General features: G+C 43.3%; 2 protein-coding genes across 2 annotated transcripts in view; one reads left to right on the top strand and one right to left on the bottom strand.

Annotated features, from left to right (window-relative positions):
* Nucleotides 1–1625: 1625 nt before the first annotated feature.
* apip (APAF1 interacting protein) lies at nt 1626–14156 on the bottom strand. The gene is made up of 7 exons (NM_001015712.1): nt 14041–14156; nt 10415–10515; nt 6779–6827; nt 5147–5264; nt 4624–4759; nt 2752–2919; nt 1626–2625 (listed from the first exon to the last, which is right to left on the bottom strand). The coding sequence occupies exons 1-7, from the start codon at nt 14086–14088 to the stop codon at nt 2526–2528; spliced, it is 720 nt and encodes a 239-aa protein (NP_001015712.1). The 5' UTR covers nt 14089–14156; the 3' UTR covers nt 1626–2525.
* Nucleotides 14157–14445: 289 nt separating this feature from the next.
* The window catches only part of pdhx (pyruvate dehydrogenase complex component X), a 40936-nt gene continuing 36245 nt past the window's right edge, over nt 14446–19136 (top strand). Inside the window, exon 1 of the mRNA XM_031900436.1 lies at nt 14446–14718. Coding sequence (XP_031756296.1) covers nt 14601–14718 — 118 coding nt within the window. The 5' untranslated portion in view covers nt 14446–14600. The remainder of the gene's footprint in view (nt 14719–19136) is intronic.

Genomic DNA, 19136 nt, shown 5'->3' with positions numbered 1-19136 from the left:
GTACTAAGCACAATTCAGCAGGAACAGCCCCCTAAGTTTGCTCATAGCCTGTACAGAGAGATACCATAAAACTATGGCACATAGGGATTCCCCTGTACTAAGCACAATTCAATTGAGCCACTGTTAGTAAATACTGCACAAAAAGCTTTATTTTATTTTTTTTTTAAGATGTTTATTAACATTTCCATGCTTTAAGAAACAGAGGAGAGGCCAGCAATGTAACTGCCAGCTGAATGTCAGGAAACATCTGGGGGCGCTGTAGGGTCACTGTTATAAGACATCGACACAACCCAATTCATTACGCTCAGTAACATCGGAGCACAGTGATCATCCGTCTTGTGGCTCTTCAGTCAATGAGGTGATGGGAGTTGTAGTTCGGAAACAATGGTCACTGGTTTAGTGTAACTGCTAATGTGCTATACAGACTACTCTGCATCAGAGTATTTAAAAACTACAACTCCCAGTTCCCCCTGACAACCCAATAAAGCTCCTTACTGGGCATGAAGTCTCCAGGCGAAGTTTGCCAGAGCCCATAGCAACCAATCAGATGTTTGCTTTTATTATTCCAACAGCATTGGGCCTGTAAAAGCTAACTGCCGATTGGCTGTTTACTGGACCAGGCCAAAAACCTGGTAATACATGAATAACAGCATGTTAGAACATTCCCAGCAATTCTACAAAAAACAGTTCCTAGTGGGAAGAAATTTTTTGTGGGACAAAAGGGGCGTGTGCTTCTTAGATATAGATTTGTGCTTTACGGGTATCGTTAAACGACCGGCCCCCTTTGATACCTATGGATTCCATGGACTGCTGGGAGTTGTAGTTCTGACGGAGCTACAGAGCCAGAGATGCCTGCAGCCGTACTAGCTCCCCATAAGGAATGAAAATTAACCCCCCCCCCAGCTTGATCTAAAACATAAGGTGGCAAACTAATGGTTAAAACATATATATATACATATATATATATACAGGGTTTATTTTTCCTTTTTCCAATGGCCCATTGGGCTTTGCAATTTCCATTGACAGCATCCGGCCTATGACTGCGGGCGATTACCATTAGCGCCAGAGGAGGGGCAACTGCAATCCTTTTACCGCCCACTAACTTCCTACGTGTCACTGTCTTAAAGGGCCAGTAACAGCAGGAGCTGCTTTTAACACATAATGACATTTTTGGAGATAAGGAGTTCTGAATAAACAAACCCCTTCCCTTTCCTAAGCTGCGTTTGAAATAAGAAGCGGTTTCTTACATAATGGGATTATCGCCTTCTCCTCTGCTTGGCAAAACCAGGAAGTGGTTTGTTTCTAACAGGAAGTTGGAAAGTGGTTTCATTTTCTTCTTTAGTACAAGAAATAATAAAGCTATTAATTGATAAAAATGGGCAAAAGGGAAGTCCGGCACCTTTATAGTTGTACCTGGTCGGGCAGAAAATAGAGTGGGCGGGGCTTTGTTCACATAAAAGATGACCGAACGCAGCAAAGCTGCACGTCGCACTAAAACTAGAACTTGTTTAAAAGAAAACGTTTTTCACAAGGGTAAAACACAAATAAAGTAAAAGACCAATCAGATATAAGAATTTACACTTTTGGTGCTATTGGCCCTTTAACAACATCAAAATCACAGCTATAAAGGGCGGAATATATATATTTATAGTAACTTAACCTTTAACATCTGTGCAAAATGGCACGTTTGTCGTTTTTAACAGCAACCAATCAGCTCTTACCAGCCTGGTATAAGTTAAAAAATGAAAGCAAAGATCTCATTGGCTGTTACGAGTAATTGCCCAGGAGTAAATCAGAATCTTTTTCCCCGTGTAGTACCCAGAAGAGCGCAATACCAACAGCTCCACAGAAGGGAATAAGGTGCCATGGTTACTCAAATGCTACGACCAATGAGGAACAGCGTTTGAGGTAGAGCATCATGGGATGGGATCGTGGATGGACAAACGGTAGAGCGCAGAACTATACAAACTCTAGAGGAAATAAAATTCCCCAGGCTGCAGTGGGGGCTGAATTATTTCCGAATAGGCTCTTATTGCACTTACAGGGGGTAGTTTGCCTTTTTGTTGCTGCTTTTCAACTGGTCTTTATCGGTTATTGAATCATTTGACTCTCTCTTCTGCCTGTTTCCAACTTGCAGTTCAAAATGGCATCTTGTCTCTCAGAGGGGTCACCGACCCCGGCAACCATTATTCTGTTGCTCTGTAAGGCTACAGCATCATTGCTACTTCTTCTACTTATCCTCCGGCCCTCGTCTCTCAGTGAATAGCAGCCTAGCAACCAGATTGCTGTTAAAATTCCAAACCGGGGAGCCAACTTTGTGCCGAATTGGTTTGACTTCCTCCAAAACAGGTCCGGTTTAACAGCCAGGTCTCGCGGGATCCTTTCCACTTGCACATGGGGGGAGTGGCTACTTGTATCTGCTCTTCAGCAGGGGATTAATGAACTCTAACGGCACGGTAACAAACAGTGTGAAATGTGGGAATAGGAGATAAAAGTTCTGTTACTATCCGACCCAGGTAATCAGGTTAAACAATCCCTTTCTCTTCAGTGGGGATGGCTGATGGGTCCAATCCATGTTGTTTCATCTGAACCGCGATTTCAAACAGGTAATCGTAACACTCGCACCTGGCGGGAGATGGGAAAGAAGCATCATGTGACTGGGTCAAAGTCTAGAACATCCGAATAATGTCTAGGATTGGCTGCAGTACCTTTCCTGGCCACTAGGGCAAACAAGAACATCTTTTTACTTACATGGTCTTAGCCTTCTCCCAAGTGTCTCCCCAGACGTAGACTCCGTGACGGCGGACAAGCACAGCGCAGGTATCGGGATATTCAGTCATCGCCCTTGCCATGCGTTCTTTGAGGTCTTTTTCTTCTGGAGTGTTCTCCACGATGGGCACGGCCAACATATCGTCGTATCTAAAAACGTGTGGATGTTAACTGAATGCGAGCGCTAGCACATGTGAAAAGGAAAACCCCATGGTTTAGGTACAAAGCCAGCGCCAGAGGAGTAATGTGGCCTTTATTACTGTACAACTGAATCACTAAACAAGCAAAAATACATTTTAAAGGGTAAGTTAATTTGTGATTCAAATCTGGTACCATGGGCATTAGCCCTACTAGGAACCTCCCCTTGGGTAAGCAAATTCACTCACCAATCAGCTTACCAACCCAGAGTTTGATCCTCTCTACTCCCTATACAGTCTGTGAGCAGGAACTATTGTACCTCTGAGAAATTCTATTCTATGGGAATGGGGGGGGGGGGGTTGCACTACTATCCATAATGCACAGAAAAAGTTTCTGCAACCATTAAAGGGGTGGTTCACCTTAAAGATAACTTTTAGTATGTTATAGAATATACTTTTCCAAGCAACTTTGCAATTGGTCTTATTTATTTATTTTAATAGTTTTTGCCCACTTTGTCAACATTTTCCAGCTTTCACATGGGGGGGGCTAAAAAAATTTCAAAGAAATTTTGCTCTTTGAAGCTACAGGTATAGGACCCGTTCTTCAGAATGCTCAGGACCAAGGGTATTCCGGATAAGGGGTCTTTCTGTAATTTGGATCTTCATACCTTAAGTCTACTAAAACATGAATTAAACCCAATAGGATTATTTTACAGCCAGAAAGGATCAATTATATCTTAGTTGGGATCAAGTACAGGTACTGTTTTATTATTACAGAGAAAAGGGAATCATTTAACCATTAAATAAACCCAATAGGGCTGTTCTGCCCCAATAAGGGGTAATTATATCTTAGTTGGGATCAAGTACAGGTACTGTTTTATTATTACAGAGAAAAGGGAATCATTTAACCATTAAATAAACCCAATAGGGCTGTTCTGCCCCAATAAGGGGTAATTATATCTTAGTTGGGATCAAGTACAGGCACTGTTTTATTATTACAGAGAAAAGGGAATCATTTAACCATTAAATAAACCCAATAGGGCTGTTCTGCCCCCAATAAGGGGTAATTATATCTTAGTTGGGATCAAGTACAGGTACTGTTTTATTATTACAGAGTAAAAGAAAATCAATTTTAAAAATCTGAATTATTTGATTAAAATAGAGTCTATGGGAGACAGGCTTTCTGTAATTCTGAGCTTTTTGGATATCAGGTTTCCGGATAATGGATCCCATACCTGTACAATTTTATTGTTACTTCTTATTCCTTATCTTTCTATTTAGTCCCTCCTCTATTCATATTCCAGTCTCTCATTCACACCACTGCCCGGTTGCTAAGGCAAACAAGACCCCAGCAACCAGATAGCTGCTGAAATTCCAAACTTGGGAGCTGCTGAACAAAAAGCTAAATAACTGAAAAACCACAAAAAATAACAACCAATTGCAAATTGTCTCAGAATATCAATTTCGACATCATACTAAAAGTTACTTTCAAGGTGAACAACCCCTTTAAATGACTGTTGCATCAGGCTAGGGGTGACAGGCACCCAATAAGGGGAATACAGTAAATGAGATTCTCTTATTAGGCTGAAATCTACAAGGAAATCTCCTTTACTGCCAGTGCTGCAAAAGGCACAAGAGAGAAACCTTTATTTGACTGGTTGGTTTCTATGAAATACCCATTATCAACTGGCTGTAAGTAGCGCAGTGGTGCAGTTACCTGTAATAGCCACCGGAGGTGCCCTTTTTTATCCCCTTGATCATCTCCTGGTGTGTGATAAGGAACTCTTTGCCTGGGAACATCAGAGTAGCCATGACGGCGGCCTTGGAATGTGTGTGGATCACAGCGCCGGCATCTATAAATTACAAAAAATAAATTAAAACACGACCTTATGTCAGGTCTGATATAAGGAATATTATGGCCCTCTTAGGTCTCCTTAGGATGAAATATGGGCCAGTGAGCAACACTGCCTGTGGACGAAGGGGAAGATTGATATAAACCCTAATGGCTTCTCAGCCAGGATTAAGCCCCACCTCCAGCCTGACCAGAGGAAAGAGAGCAGCCCAGAAGTAGAAATGCTGCCATGTTGGATAACAGAGCAATGCCTAGTTACAAGCATACAAATACTGTATATAAGCTTCGTCCTGGGTGGGAAACAAAGCCAGGTATGTGTGTGAGTTCCCAGTACTCCCCTCCATATACAGGGGCAACTGCCTTCCCACCATCCCTGTGGGGCTCGTACCTCTCATGGTATAAGCATTCATAAAAAGTGGGGTGCACTGGCTCTTCTTTAAGTTTCGGTAAGGCGGGGGGCTGCTGATGTCCTTTTCGTCTATGTCACAAACAAACAGGTCGTCCGGCTGTTGAAAAACAAAAAAAACACACACATTACATGGGTATCTGAGCATGTACTTAATAACCAATAGGAAGAGTGTACAGTGGTCTCCAAGCAAAGCAGCAGCAGTCTCCTGCCATAGGCTCCATCAAGTCAGAGTCAGACCTTAAAGGGGATACAAACCCAGCCATGATGCTGTCCCACTGCGCCCCCTAGTTTTGCTATAGAAGCTGCCAAAATACATCATTATAGATGCAAGAAAATTCACCAATGAGAATTCTACTGATAAAAAACTTCATTATAAATGCAGAAGAAGTGACCAATGAGAATGCGGATTCCCAGCACTGTGTCAGGCCCCTTGCTGGTACCTTACATATAGAGATAATGATGGCATTTTCCCCTCATTATATGGCACAGGAATCAGACATGGGGATAAGGGCAGACTTGTTCAGTGCTGGGAAACTGGGTTTAATGCTCCCAACTCCAATTGCAGGAACAGAGAACATGGAGCCGGATTTATACAGATCAGCTGGGATTCTCATTGGGGGATTTTTTGCATTTTAAAGCAGTCGCTGGCTGTGGGGATTTGGGGGAAAGTTTTATTGTGCAATATTGCTTTAAGAATACAACCCTGATGTTGCTGGACTACAGCTCCCAGCATGCCTCACCCTTCATTATATGTTATTCTGGGATTTGTAGTCCAGCAACAACTGAGTAAAGTTTGGTTGAGCAGCGCAGTGCAGCAGGGTTTACATCCCCTTTAAGAAGTCTATGGAGTCCATAGAAAGGTATTTGAGTGTCCGAGAGCAGGAGCTCTACCTACTGGCCAACAAAAGCATTACAAGTGCAAATAAAGAAAACCACAAATTCATACACACACTTTATAGTTCCTATATAATAATGAGTATGGGATTAGCCTGACATCTCTGCGCCACTGTGCGCTGATGGACTTGTTTTCCTTTATTGGGCGGTTGAGCTGTGCCAGCCTGAGGGGAACCAGTGCAGCAGCATTTTTGGTAATTAACGAATGAAACGCCATCATTACTACTTCCTATAATGTTTTTATTGGAAGGCAGCAATTAACAGGAAAGAGGGAGGCGAGGAGGATTAAAGTCATATTTATGCTGGCGCTCTTCAAACGGGAGAGACAGATACGGTTTTGTTTTCTAGGTGACACAAGAGACAGTGACGGCGTTTATAGGAATGTGCAGAGGCCAACAAAGAAGTGACAGTGAAGATACAGGTTCCCTTAATTGCCCCGCCAGAGGGCAGACAGAACAGCAACGGCTCCAGAGGCTTCTAAATGAGCTTTTGCTGCCAGGACAGAAAATCAGGGGGCACGTACATAGGGCCAGCGCCGGAACTAGGGGCAGGGAGAAGAGGCACACTGCCTCAGTACAATGAGTGGGGTGCAATCGGAAGGGTAGTGAGCAGGCCCGGGCTGGCAGTTTGTGCATTGTGGCAAATCCGATCCAGCCGGCTTTTGTGCCTCGGTCAACACCTGATAGTAAGCGAGTCTCAGCAGTGGCGTTCCCTTACCTGAATTCTTTCCTTCTGGACCCCTGAAGGTGCAATGTAGATTTCATCCCTAAGGGGAAACAAAGAGGGATTTAAAGTCATAACAAGTTTGTCAGGATCAGGAACGGACCACGATTAGAGCTTTAAAGGGGATATAAACCCAGCCATGATGCTCTCCCACTGCGCCCCCTAGTTTTGCTATAGAAGCTGCCAAAAAACATAATTATAGATGCAAGAAAATTCACCAATGAGAATTCTACTGATAAAAAACTTCATTATAAATGCAGAAGAAGTGACCAATGAGAATGCTGATTCCCAGCTAATGCTCCCAACTCCAATTGCAGGAACAGAGAACATGGAGCCGGATTTATACAGATCAGCTGGGATTCTCATTGGAGGGATTTTTTGCACTTTAAAGCAGTCGCTGGCTGTGGGGATTTGGGGGAAAGTTTTATTGTGCAATATTGCTTTAAGAATACAGCCCTGATGTTGCTGGACTACAGCTCCCAGCATGCCTCACCCTTCATTATATGTTACATTATTCTGGGATTTGTAGTCCAGCAACAACTGAGTAACGTTTGGTCAAGCAGGGCAGGAACAGAAGCTTATAGGGGGCTGTGTATTATTATTATTAACATTTTTTTATAAAGCGCCAACATATCCCGCAGCGCTGTACAATAAGTGGGTTTCATACATTGGACATACAGAGTAACATATAAAGCAATCAATAACCGATACAAGAGATGAAGAGAGCCCTGCCCAAAAGAGCTTACAATCTACAAGTGTATGGCCAGCTTTACTCTAGCAACCAGGAAGTCAAAATAAAAGAGACTAATTCTGTTCATTCATTCAAATATACATGTAATAAGGCATCGGGTCACAACAGTCACCTGACAATAGTGCAAAGATCCATGCAGCAGGTGTGTTTTGCTTTACGGCTGGGATTCCAGACATGCATTAGGGATCCGAGAAACATACATACAAGGCACGTGGCCATTAGGCAATGACAGGGTTGCATTAACACTTCCTGCATGTTTCTATGTCTGACTCAAAACAAGGAAATAAAGAGGAGGGTAGAGGAGCTCGGCTCCCCCCGGCCAGTGGAATAACAATCATATATTACAGGTTATATCAGCGTAACATTTAAACAGGCATGTCTGTAAATGTCTCTGTGCGCCCCTTCGGGCCTCAGCGTCCTGACACATCTGATTGGAGATAGGAAGTTATTGGCAGCTTTCTATGGCCGAGAGGGAAGTAACTCACGCAGCGCTGCTTATCCAATGTCAGGCAAATGTTACAGCCAGCAGCAGGCACTGAAATGGAACGGCGGGTCACGAAAAGACTGGCACGTGTCATTTGTAACTGTCAGCTGACATTTAAAGGATTCTTTGCATTTCTGTTAAATAGTCATCTCCAGCCAGAAACCGGCAGAGAATAAAACTTTCTGTTATACAGATAGCTAGAATCTCAGCCATAAAGCAGGGCAGGACTGTTGCTTACAATGGGGGGGATCAGATAGGATCTGTGCCACTGTGACAGAATGCTCTGTTATACAGATAGCTAGAATCTCAGCCATAAAGCAGGGCAGGACTGCTGCTTACAATGGGAGGATCAGATAGGATCTGTGCCACTGTGACAGAATGCTCTGTTATACAGATAGCTAGAATCTCAGCCATAAAGCAGGGCAGGACTGCTGCTTACAATGGGGGGATCAGATAGGATCTGTGCCACTGTGACAGAATGCTCTGTTATACAGATAGCTAGAATCTCAGCCATAAAGCAGGGCAGGACTGCTGCTTACAATGGGAATCAGATAAGCCTGTGACAGTGTCACATATCCTAATTGCCATAACCAATGATTCTACAGCAGCTAAGTGACTCCTGGGTGCACAAGGTTTGTGTGAACATACAGCAGGTAAAGGGCATTGAATCCAGTCTGGATAAAAAGAAAATGTCTGCTAATTGACTCTAATGGTATATATTCATTAGGGCTTTTAAGCACTTTAAAGGGGAAAGCATCAGTGACCCTGTCTATGCACTTCCTGTAGGGTCAGTTAACCCTCAGTTTGCTGATTCTGGGACTTTCAGAAAGAGCTATTAAGCCAAAGACCTGGTATTACCAGTCCAAACCTGCTACTTTCTCACACCCTGCCCCCTTTTTAAAGTGTTGAAAAGATCTAATGAATGTGTCTAAAATCAGTAAAAACACAAAAGTGCCATTTACTGTGTTGGGGGTTGAGATGCCCTTTAAAGTGCTTAAAAGCTCTAATGAGGACATGCCCTTAGAGTCAGTTACTGATCTATAGATTTTGTAAACTGATTTCATGGAAACTAATGGCCGCTTTGTGTGCTAGTAGCAGATTAATCTCCTGGAGGTTTGTTAATGCAAATAGCAAAACAAGAGAAGCCTAAGGGGGGACCGCATTGCTGCGCCAGGAATTTGCACCTTTCAGAACCAGTTACAATGCTGATCTTCCAGTTTGAGACACAGGCAGATTTATACTGGTATGGCGCCCCCTGGTGAAACCTGGTAGAACTGTTATATGACTGCAAGGAGAGCTCGTTCTTGAATTCTGTTTGTAATGATTCAGAATTTGAAAAAGATTGTAATTTAACTTACCCTTCACTTCACCGCCATATTGGCGTGAAATTTGAGTGTAACATAAGGCACAAAGCTGTCCCTGCCGTAGCTAAGCTTTCTATATTAGCCACAGGCTGCAGTATGGCAAATCACAATAAGCCTCTCAGATAAAGGATAAGTTGACCCTGCTTTGACGTTTTGGATACTGGCTGTGATCCTTCGTTTATCCAGGATCCCAGCCATAAAGTAAAATAGGACAGCTGCTGTTTTAGGTACTGTAACAAAAATCACGATGTTTCTTAGAGGGATACCGTCATGATTTTTATGGGGTACTATTTATTTCTAAATGACACTGTTACACAGCAAATAATTCCCTCTGCCATTTAAACTTTTATTCTTGAACCAACAAATGTATTTGTAGCTGTAATATTGGTGTGTAGGCGCCATCTCAGTGCCTTGTGCCTGAGTCTGAGCTTTCAGCCAGCGCTACACATTAGAACTGCTTTCAGCTAACCTATTGTTTCTCCTACTCCCATGTAACTGGAGGAGTCCCAAGCCGGACTTGGATTTCTTACTATTGAGTGCTATTCTGATACCTACTGGGAGCTGCTATCTTGCTCCCTTCCCATTGTTCTGCTGATCGGCTGCTGGGGGTGAGGGGGGGGGGATATCACTCCAACTTGCAGCACAGCAGTAAAGTGTGACTGAAGTTTATCAGAGCACAGGTCATATGGCTGTGGCACCCTGGGAAATGAAGAATATTGCTAGCCCCGTTGGAAAAACAGATTACAATGCAGGATTCTGCTGGATAAGCTCTATTAACTGATGGGTTTTGTAAAACCAGTATTGCTTTAACGCACAGCAACCAATCAGGTCACGTTTTTAAAGGAGAAGGAATGTAAAGGTAAAGCGATTACAATCATTGAGGGTACCTAACATTTGGCACCCCCAGTGATTTTTACCTTTCCTTCTCCTTTAGGTGATAAACCTGATTGGTTGCTATAGGTTACTAGCCCACGCTATGTTATGATGTGCTTGTTTTACTTGCCCATAAGCAGCAAGGAATGATAACTCACCCGTACTTAAGGCTGATTCCTCCTCCGGTTCCTGTGACCCAACCCAAGTTATAGAACTGTCGGCAAAGTTCCGGGATCAGATTCCTTGGATGTGCTTTATCCTAACACACAGAAAAGGACAGAGAGGACACTGCCAGTGATTTATATTTTATAATACAGATATGGGATCCCTTATCCGGAAACCCATTATCCAGAAAATTCCGAATTACGGAAAGGCCATCTCCCATAGACTCCATTATAAGCAAATAATTATAACTTTTAAAAATAATTTCTTTTTTCTCTGTAATAATAAAACAGTACCTGTACTTGATCCCAACTAAGATATAATTACCCCTTATTGGGGGCAGAACAGCCCTATTGGGTTTATTTCATGGTTAAATGATTCACTTTTCTCTGTAATAATAAAACAGTACCTGTACTTGATCCCAACTAAGATATAATTAACCCTTATTGGGGCAGAACAGCCCTATTGGGTTTATTTAATGGTTAAATGATTCCCTTTTCTCTGTAATAATAAAACAGTACCTGTACTTGATCCCAACTAAGATATAATTACCCCTTATTGGGGGCAGAACAGCCCTATTGGGTTTATCTCATGGTTAAATGATTCCCTTTTCTCTGTAATAATAAAACAGTACCTGTACTTGATCCCAACTAAGATATAATTACCCCTTATTGGGGGCAGAACAGCCCTATTGGGTTTATTTAATGGTTAAATGATTCCCTTTTCTCTGTAATAATAAAACAGTACCTGTACTTGATCCCAACTAAGATATAATTACCCCTTATTGGGGCAGAACAGCCCTATTGGGTTTATTTAATGGTTAAATGATTCCCTTTTCTCTGTAATAATAAAACAGTACCTGTACTTGATCCCAACTAAGATCTAATTACCCCTTATTGGGGGCAGAACTGCCCTATTGGGTTTATTTAATGGTTAAATGATTCCCTTTTCTCTGTAATAATAAAACAGTACCTGTACTTGATCCCAACTAAGATATAATTACCCCTTATTGGGGCAGAACAGCCCTATTGGGTTTATTTAATGGTTAAATGATTCCCTTTTCTCTGTAATAATAAAACAGTACCTGTACTTGGTCCCAACTAAGATATAATTAATCTTGATTGGAGGCAAAACAATCCTATTGGTTTTATTCAATATTTAAATGTTTTTTGACAGACTTAAGTTATAGAGATCCAAATTACAGAAAGATCGCTTATCCAGAAAAGCTCATGTCCCGAGCATTCTGGATAACAGGTCCCATACCTGTATATAAATATAGCTTCTGCATAATACCCTGTGCCAGTGCTAGCCATAAAGGGTACTTTATTGTTAGGTATTGGTTTATCTTCCCCCCCAAAAATACATCTAAAGCTTAAATTCTGATTTCTATGGCCCCTCCATGTAGCTCTTGCCTCTCCCAACACCCAAGACCCATTTGGTATGTTCTCACCACATCCTTTCACTTTGTAACCTTGTAGCCCCCTCACTGCACTGTAACCTATAGCCCCTGTTCCAACAGACATTAAAGGGGATGTAAACCCTGTTGCACAGCGCTGCTCAACCAAACTTTACTCAGGTGTTGCTGGACTACAAATCAAAGCAGGCAGAACTCTGCCCATTCATTGGCTGATGAGACCTAGCATGTATGTGTGCCTTGGCTTGTTTGTATGCACTGTGACTCCTGTGATCCCAGGGGCGGCCCTTAGTACTTAAAATGGCAGTTTCCTATTTAGGATTACCCAATGGCACATACTACTAAATTAGTATATTTTTAATGAAAATGGTTTATTTCAGATGAAGCAGGGTTTTACATATGAGCTATTTATGCAATATATTTTATAGAGACCTATATTGTTTGGTGGTATAGTTTTCCTTTAAAGCAATATTGCACAATAATATTTTTCCTAAACTTTTTCCCAAATCTTCGCAGCCAGCGACTGCTTTAAAATGTGAAAAATATAAATATATATAGAGATAATGATGGCATTTTCCCCTCATTATATGGCACAGGAATCAGACATGGGGATAAGGGCAGACTTGTTCAGTGCTGGGAAACTGGGTTTAATGCTCCCAACTCCAATTGCAGGAACAGAGAACATGGAGCCGGATTTATACAGATCAGCTGGGATTCTCATTGGGAGATTTTTTTGCATTTTAAAGAAGACGCTTGCTTTGAAGTAGTGACAACGCAACATCAAAATAAAGGTTGCGGGTCCAGTCTTTCTTCTTCTTCCCTCCCCACCCGCATCCTAACTGAGCCCTACTTCTGGGTCTGGCTGCGTCTCTTTATAGGCACGTGTCTGCCCCCCTCAGTGATGTCACAGGTGGGGCAGGCTCGGGTCTATAAATAGATGCAAAACTGTAGGCCGGGTTGGGTACGGGTGGAGAAGGGGCGGGTTAGGGGCAGGTGAAGATATAGGGGAAAGTTTAGGAAATGTTTTATTGTGCAATATTGCTTTAAAGGAGACATATTGCATAATTGGGAAAAATGCTTATTTTGTAGGCAATTATTAATAATATACGGTGCTGGTTTCACTTTGGGCTAAAAATGAATCCCATCTGTAAAAATGGCCCCTTTATTGGAGCTCCCTATAGATCCTATCACTTCTCCGTCCAGTGTGAAATGAGGGGTGGGTGTGTCCTAACGGTCCCTGCCAGAAGTACAGTAGGAGGGGGAGAGCCAATCACAGCCCTGCACTCACACAAGCACAGACAGGCTTCAGTTCCCTATCAGGTTAGCCTAGCTGCTGATTGGTTCCTATCCTACAGTGCAGTGTATGGAGGGCCGCCGGCTCCCCAGCTCATCCAGAAAATTCAGCCAGCAGGAAGTGGAACAGATGGCCGGGACTAGTGGGGTTTTTGTGGAATTTCTCAATAAATCAGTCACAACTTTTTTAAGCACAATCCTTCTATATCTAGAGGAGTATAATACACTGGTACATTCATAATTTTTATAGGATATGTCTCCTTTAAGAATACAACCCCTGATGTTGCTGGACTACAGCTCCCAGCATGCCTCTACCTTTATTATATGTTACATTATTCTGGGATTTGTAGTCCAGCAACAACTGAATAAAGTTTGGTTGAGAAGTGCAGCAGGGTTTATATCCCCTTTAACCTAAAGGCCACCCAAGTGCACCCTACTGACTCCTATGGATCAGTGGAACTGGTGCAAATGTCTATAGCTGGTATGTAGGGTTAGTCGCTGTCTGCTTATAGAAACTCCTCTATTAATCACTGCCAAATTAATTTTCTGCATTTGAAGTAATTAAAAATGTCAATTTTTTTTTAAATGTGTAAATGTACTTGCTATTGAAAGCAGTATTTGTCCCCTTTCTGTTCTCTGGTTCTGACAATGTAGCACCACAGTTATTTAGCTGGTTTCTGCGAAGGTGTTTCAGCAGTCAGAACCAGCAGTGCAGGAAAGATAAAACAGACAGAGGCTGCCTTTAGTAGCAATTACGTAGAGAAATAACTTTAAAACCAGTGAAAATGGGCAATAAATATGTTTATAGGAAAGTTGCTTAGAATTACATTGTCTTTTATGGAGCAGCATTCAGTATTACTACTCCTACCTGCCCCTGTGTGCTGCCCCTCTCCCTGCCATTAGCCCATGCATTACCTTGGCATTGTCTGTTTGATTGCAGTTGTCTCTATTGCAGTAATACATGTCTGTCAGGCAGGGCAGCCCCGGGATGTGCTTCAGTGTGTAGGGCTGGGGGTGTTACTGTGCAATGCATACACTGCCTATAGAGCAATCAGACAGGCACAATTACGGGCAGCCCTACCGGGGTCCTCACCGTTCCGCTAGATATAGAGCTCCGTTCTTTTTTCGAACGCGCAATTTTTACGCTAATAACGTCGCGTTACTCCCACAAAGTTACAGTAGTGTTACGCGGCACCGCCGAGGATATTATTCGTGATTTTCTGTCAGGCAGTATGATGGACGGCTATCCCAGGGTCCTGATCCTAAATAAGGCGGTGACCGGGCAGCCGGTTTCCCTAGGACCCCAGCGCAGCGCTGTGACATTTCTATTCACAGAGCGGAAACGGTGCTTTTGTAACGCTGCTTGTGGGGTTGGTCGATAGGATTTCTGGCAGCTTTTTTTTTATTATTTGTATCAGGCGGGTTACAAGGCAGCCCAGGTCGGGGGGGTCCTTGGTTCCAGGAGGTGCCGCAATATGGCCGCCTCCTTGAGACTTGGCTGTCAGGGGTTTATTAGGTCATTTGTCGGGGGGCTCCGGAGTCGTAACGGAGAATGCAGAGTGAGGGCCCTACACACAGCCGGGATCCTCAGGGGTAAGTAGGGCCGGGGGGGGGGGCTTTGCTTGCTCCTTTGTATCTCTAGCTGCTTATTGTAGCTGCCATTGCCCCAAACACTCACCCATGGGGGTTCCCCAGTTGCCAGTGAGGTTGCCCCATGGGGGTTCCCCAGTTGCCAGTGAGGTTGCCCCATGGGGGTTCCCCAGTTGCCAGTGAGGTTGCCCCATGGGGGTTCCCCAGTTGCCAGTGAGGTTGCCCCATGGGGGTTCCCCAGTTGCCAGTGAGGTTGCCCCATGGGGGTTCCCCAGTTGCCAGTGAGGTTGCCCCATGGGGGTTCCCCAGTTGCCAGTGAGGTTGCCCCATGGGGTTCCCGGTTGCCAGTGAGGTTGCCCCATGGGGGTTCCCCGGTTGCCAGTGAGGTTGCCCCATGGGGTTCCCCGGTTGCCAGTGAGGTTGCCCCATGGGGTTCCCCAGTTGCCAGTGAGGTTGCCCCATGGGGTTCCCGGTTGCCAGTGAGGTTGCCCCATGGGGGTTCCCCGGTTGCCAGTGAGGTTGCCCCATGGGGGTTCCCCGGTTGCCAGTGAGGTTGCCCCATGGGGGTTCCCCGGTTGCCAGTGAGGTTGCCCCATGGGGGTTCCCCGGTTGCCAGTGAGGTTGCCCCTGAGGTTGCCCCATGGGGGTTCCCCAGTTGCCCCTGAGGTAAAGGGGACCTGTCACCCTAAGAAATAATTCCAAATCCTTTTCTATCACGTTAGTTGAGCAAAATAAACTTTACTTACACTGTATTATATTATTATTATTATTATTGTATAAATTATTTGGTTTTTTTTTTCCCCTTCGCTCTTGGAGTTTACAGTCACAGCCAGCAGGTCGGCGCCATTTTGTAATCACTGTTATTAAGGCAAAGCTTTGTATCCCCCCAAAATATCTAGGAAGTGCTGAATGGAAAGTTAAAGTAATTGTAATTAAAAATCTGAGCTGTCGGTCATATATTGCCTGCGGGGCAGGCAATGTATGATTGACAGCTCAGATTTTTAAATACATTTATAACAGGTATGGGTGATTTAATTAATAAAAGATTTGGTTTGGTTTAATTAAAAAAATAATTTTGGGGTCCATAAAGGACTTTTATTATACAGCTTTTTATGTGTGGATGACAGGTCCCCTTTAAAGTGATTCTGGTGGGGTTTGAACCCCAAGGCTCCGTGGTCACAGGTGGGATGGGCTGAACATTATCAACAAATGCCTTTAACAAGGAAATGCTGTGGGTGCCTCAATGTGCAGTCTTGTTTTATAAACACTACTTATTAAAGGGGAACCGCACCCAAACACAACTCAAGCTTTTTGACAAATAAACATCATTTCAAGCAACTTGAATCAATTTGAAAATCATACAGCCTTTCCATGCTATTTAATGCAACAATCTGGTTTGGAACAGTCCCCTAAGCCCCGCCCCCTGTTCCCTTGCTGATTGGCTGACTGCTTTGAGACTCAAATAAAATGTAACCGTAGTCGCCTGTCCTCAGCCTGCCTCCTCCCAATCCCACAATTCCCTGCTGCACACGTGATGTCAATAAGCAAAGGAACATCCCAGTGCAATGCATTGTGGGTTATGTAGTTCCTGCATGCTGCCTGTAAGCTGGGGAGAAGTTGTTACCATTTGTAACATCAATGTTTTAGTCCCTCCTCCCCTGCCAGGATTTCAGATGATGCAGAAAGAGAAGAGCTGTTTTGCAGCTGGATTTCAGCATATAAAATAGTATTTATTTATACTTCTTGAAGGAACAGATTACAGGGATAGGGATATTAGGGGTTTCTGTGCGCGTGTGGGGCTCTTTCACAACTTCTGGTTCGGAAGCCGGAGTTCCCCTTTAATGGTAAACTGATGGGCTGAAAGGGAAAGTTCAACTTCACTTAAACAACCCTGCCGGTAAGATTTCCGGTTGCAGGTCTTCTCCATATTTCTTGTCTTATATTACATTTTTTTTTTTAAACATTTTTCTACCCCGCCCCCTTCTGATGATGTCACTTCCACTTTGCAGCAACCGCACTTCCTTTTTAATGGTGGTCAGCAGATCAGGTGGTGATTAGGCAGTTGCGGGTCAAAGCAAGTAAAAATGTGGGCCCGGTCTGAAAATTGATTCTGTGCGGGATTCTATTGGGTTTATTTCATGCTTAAATGATATTTTAGTAGACTTAAGGTATGGAGATCAAAATTACAGAAAGACCCCTTATCTAGAAAAACCCCATGTCCCGAGCATTCTGGATAACACATTACATTATACACTGGCCCAGCTGTAAGAGAGAGAGAGGAGTCTGGGACAGGAGAATGTACCAAACTATATGCACAATACCCCCATAAGGGTGAGAGACACCATAACATGAGCTTTGGGCCAGTAATACAATGCAGTCGGCTTTGTACCAGTTACCACCACCAGGGCAGTAATAGAGTGCAAGCAGGTGGGGCAACAACTGTGGCCAATGAAGTGTTACACCAATTAGGATTGTTCTACCCCCAATAAGGGGTAATTATATCTTAGTTGGGATCAAGTACAGGTACTGTTTTATTATTACAGAGAAAAGGGAATCATTTAACCATTAAATAAACCCAATAGGACTGTTCTGCCCCCAATAAGGGGTAATTATATCTTAGTTGGGATCAAGTACAGGTACTGTTTTATTATTACAGAGAAAAGGGAATCATTTAACCATTAAATAAACCCAATAGGGCTGTTCAGCCCCCAATAAGGGGTAATTATATCTTAGTTGGGATCAAGTACAGGTACTGTTTTATTATTACAGAGAAAAAGGAATCATTTAACCATTAAATAAACCCAATAGGGCTGTTCTGCCCCCAATAAGGGGTAATTATATCTTAGTTGGGATCAAGTACAGGTACTGTTTTATTATTACAGAGAAAAGGGAATCATTTAACCATTAAATAAACCCAATAGGGCTGTTCTGCCCCAATAAGGGGTAATTATATCTTAGTTGGGATCAAGTACAAGGTACTGTTTTATTATTACAGAGAAAAGGGAATCATTTAACCATTAAATAAACCCAATAGGACTGTTCTGCCCCAATAAGGGGTAATTATATCTTAGTTGGGATCAAGTACAAGTACTGTTTTATTATTACAGAGAAAAAGCAAGTTATTTAAAAAAAGAAAAAAAGTGAATTATTTGATTAAAATGGAGACTATGGGAGATGGTCTTCCCATAATACAGAACTTTCTGGATAACTGGTTTCTGGATAACAGGTCCCATACCTGTAATAGGGAAGACAGATTAAACATATAGGAAGGGCAGTATTTTTTTTCCAAAGAAAATGGTGACAATCTCACCTATAGGACCAGTTTTAATCTAGCATGTGGGTGGCCAAATCAGGCTGAAAATGACCTTACTAAACAAGCAGAAGTGTTTGACTTAAATAATGAATTTGTCCTTATCAGTCAGTAGAAAGCAGCATCAGTAAAAGAAAAGAGGAGGGTGTTGTTTATACAGAGCTCATTTACTCTGATTAAAGGAATACTGTCATGGGAAACCATGTTTTTTTCAAAACCCATCAGTTAATAGAGCTTCTCCAGCAGAATCCTGCATTGTAAACTGTTTTTCCCATGGGGCTAGCCATATTCTTTATTTCCCAGGGTGCCACAGCCATGTGAACTGTGCCCTGTGCTCTGATAAACTTCAGTCACACTTTACTGCTGTGCTGCAAGTTGGAGTGATATCCCCCCCCCCCCCCGCAGCATCCGATCAGCAGAACAATGGGAAGGGAGCAAGATAGCAGCTCCCAGTAGGTATCAGAATAGCACTCAATACTAAGAAATCCAAGTCCGGCTTGGGACTCCTCCAGTTACATGGGAGTAGGAGAAACAATAGGTTAGCTGAAAGCAGTTCTAATGTGTAGCGCTGGCTGAAAGCTCAGACTCAGGCACAATGCACTGAGATGGCGCCTACACACCATTGATATACATATATATAAAAAAGCATCATCATCAGTGGTGGATTTACTTAGGGCCACTCATTTCAAGGTGTCCCACCGCTGGGGAAACAGGGTGGGTTAGGGGCAGATGCGGCATGCAACCATGGGCCAAAGAGATCATTAGTCTTCCCTTTATGGTCATAAAAGTCGGTCTGTTCAAGTGATATTAATGGCTTTTAATAAGCACTCACCCCAAATCCCCCCCTAACTGGCCTTCAGGCTGGGCCCCCTTAGCCCATAACAAGGTTACAGATATATAGAAACATTGGGGTAACAGTCACCCCTCTATAGTTCCAGGGGTACCCAGGGCACAAATAAGCACTCACCCCAAATCTCCCCCTAACTGGCCTTCAGGCTGGGCCCCCTTACCCCAATGTTTCTATATATCTGTAATCTTGTTATGGGCTAAGGGGGCCCAGCCTGAAGGCCAGTTAGGGGGGGATTTGGGGTGAGTGCTTATTTGTGCCCTG

This window comes from Xenopus tropicalis, chromosome 4 (assembly GCF_000004195.4).
Source record: "Xenopus tropicalis strain Nigerian chromosome 4, UCB_Xtro_10.0, whole genome shotgun sequence".
In the NCBI taxonomy this organism is placed as follows: Eukaryota; Metazoa; Chordata; class Amphibia; order Anura; family Pipidae; genus Xenopus; species Xenopus tropicalis.
This window is presented reverse-complemented; position numbering and strand designations above follow the sequence as displayed.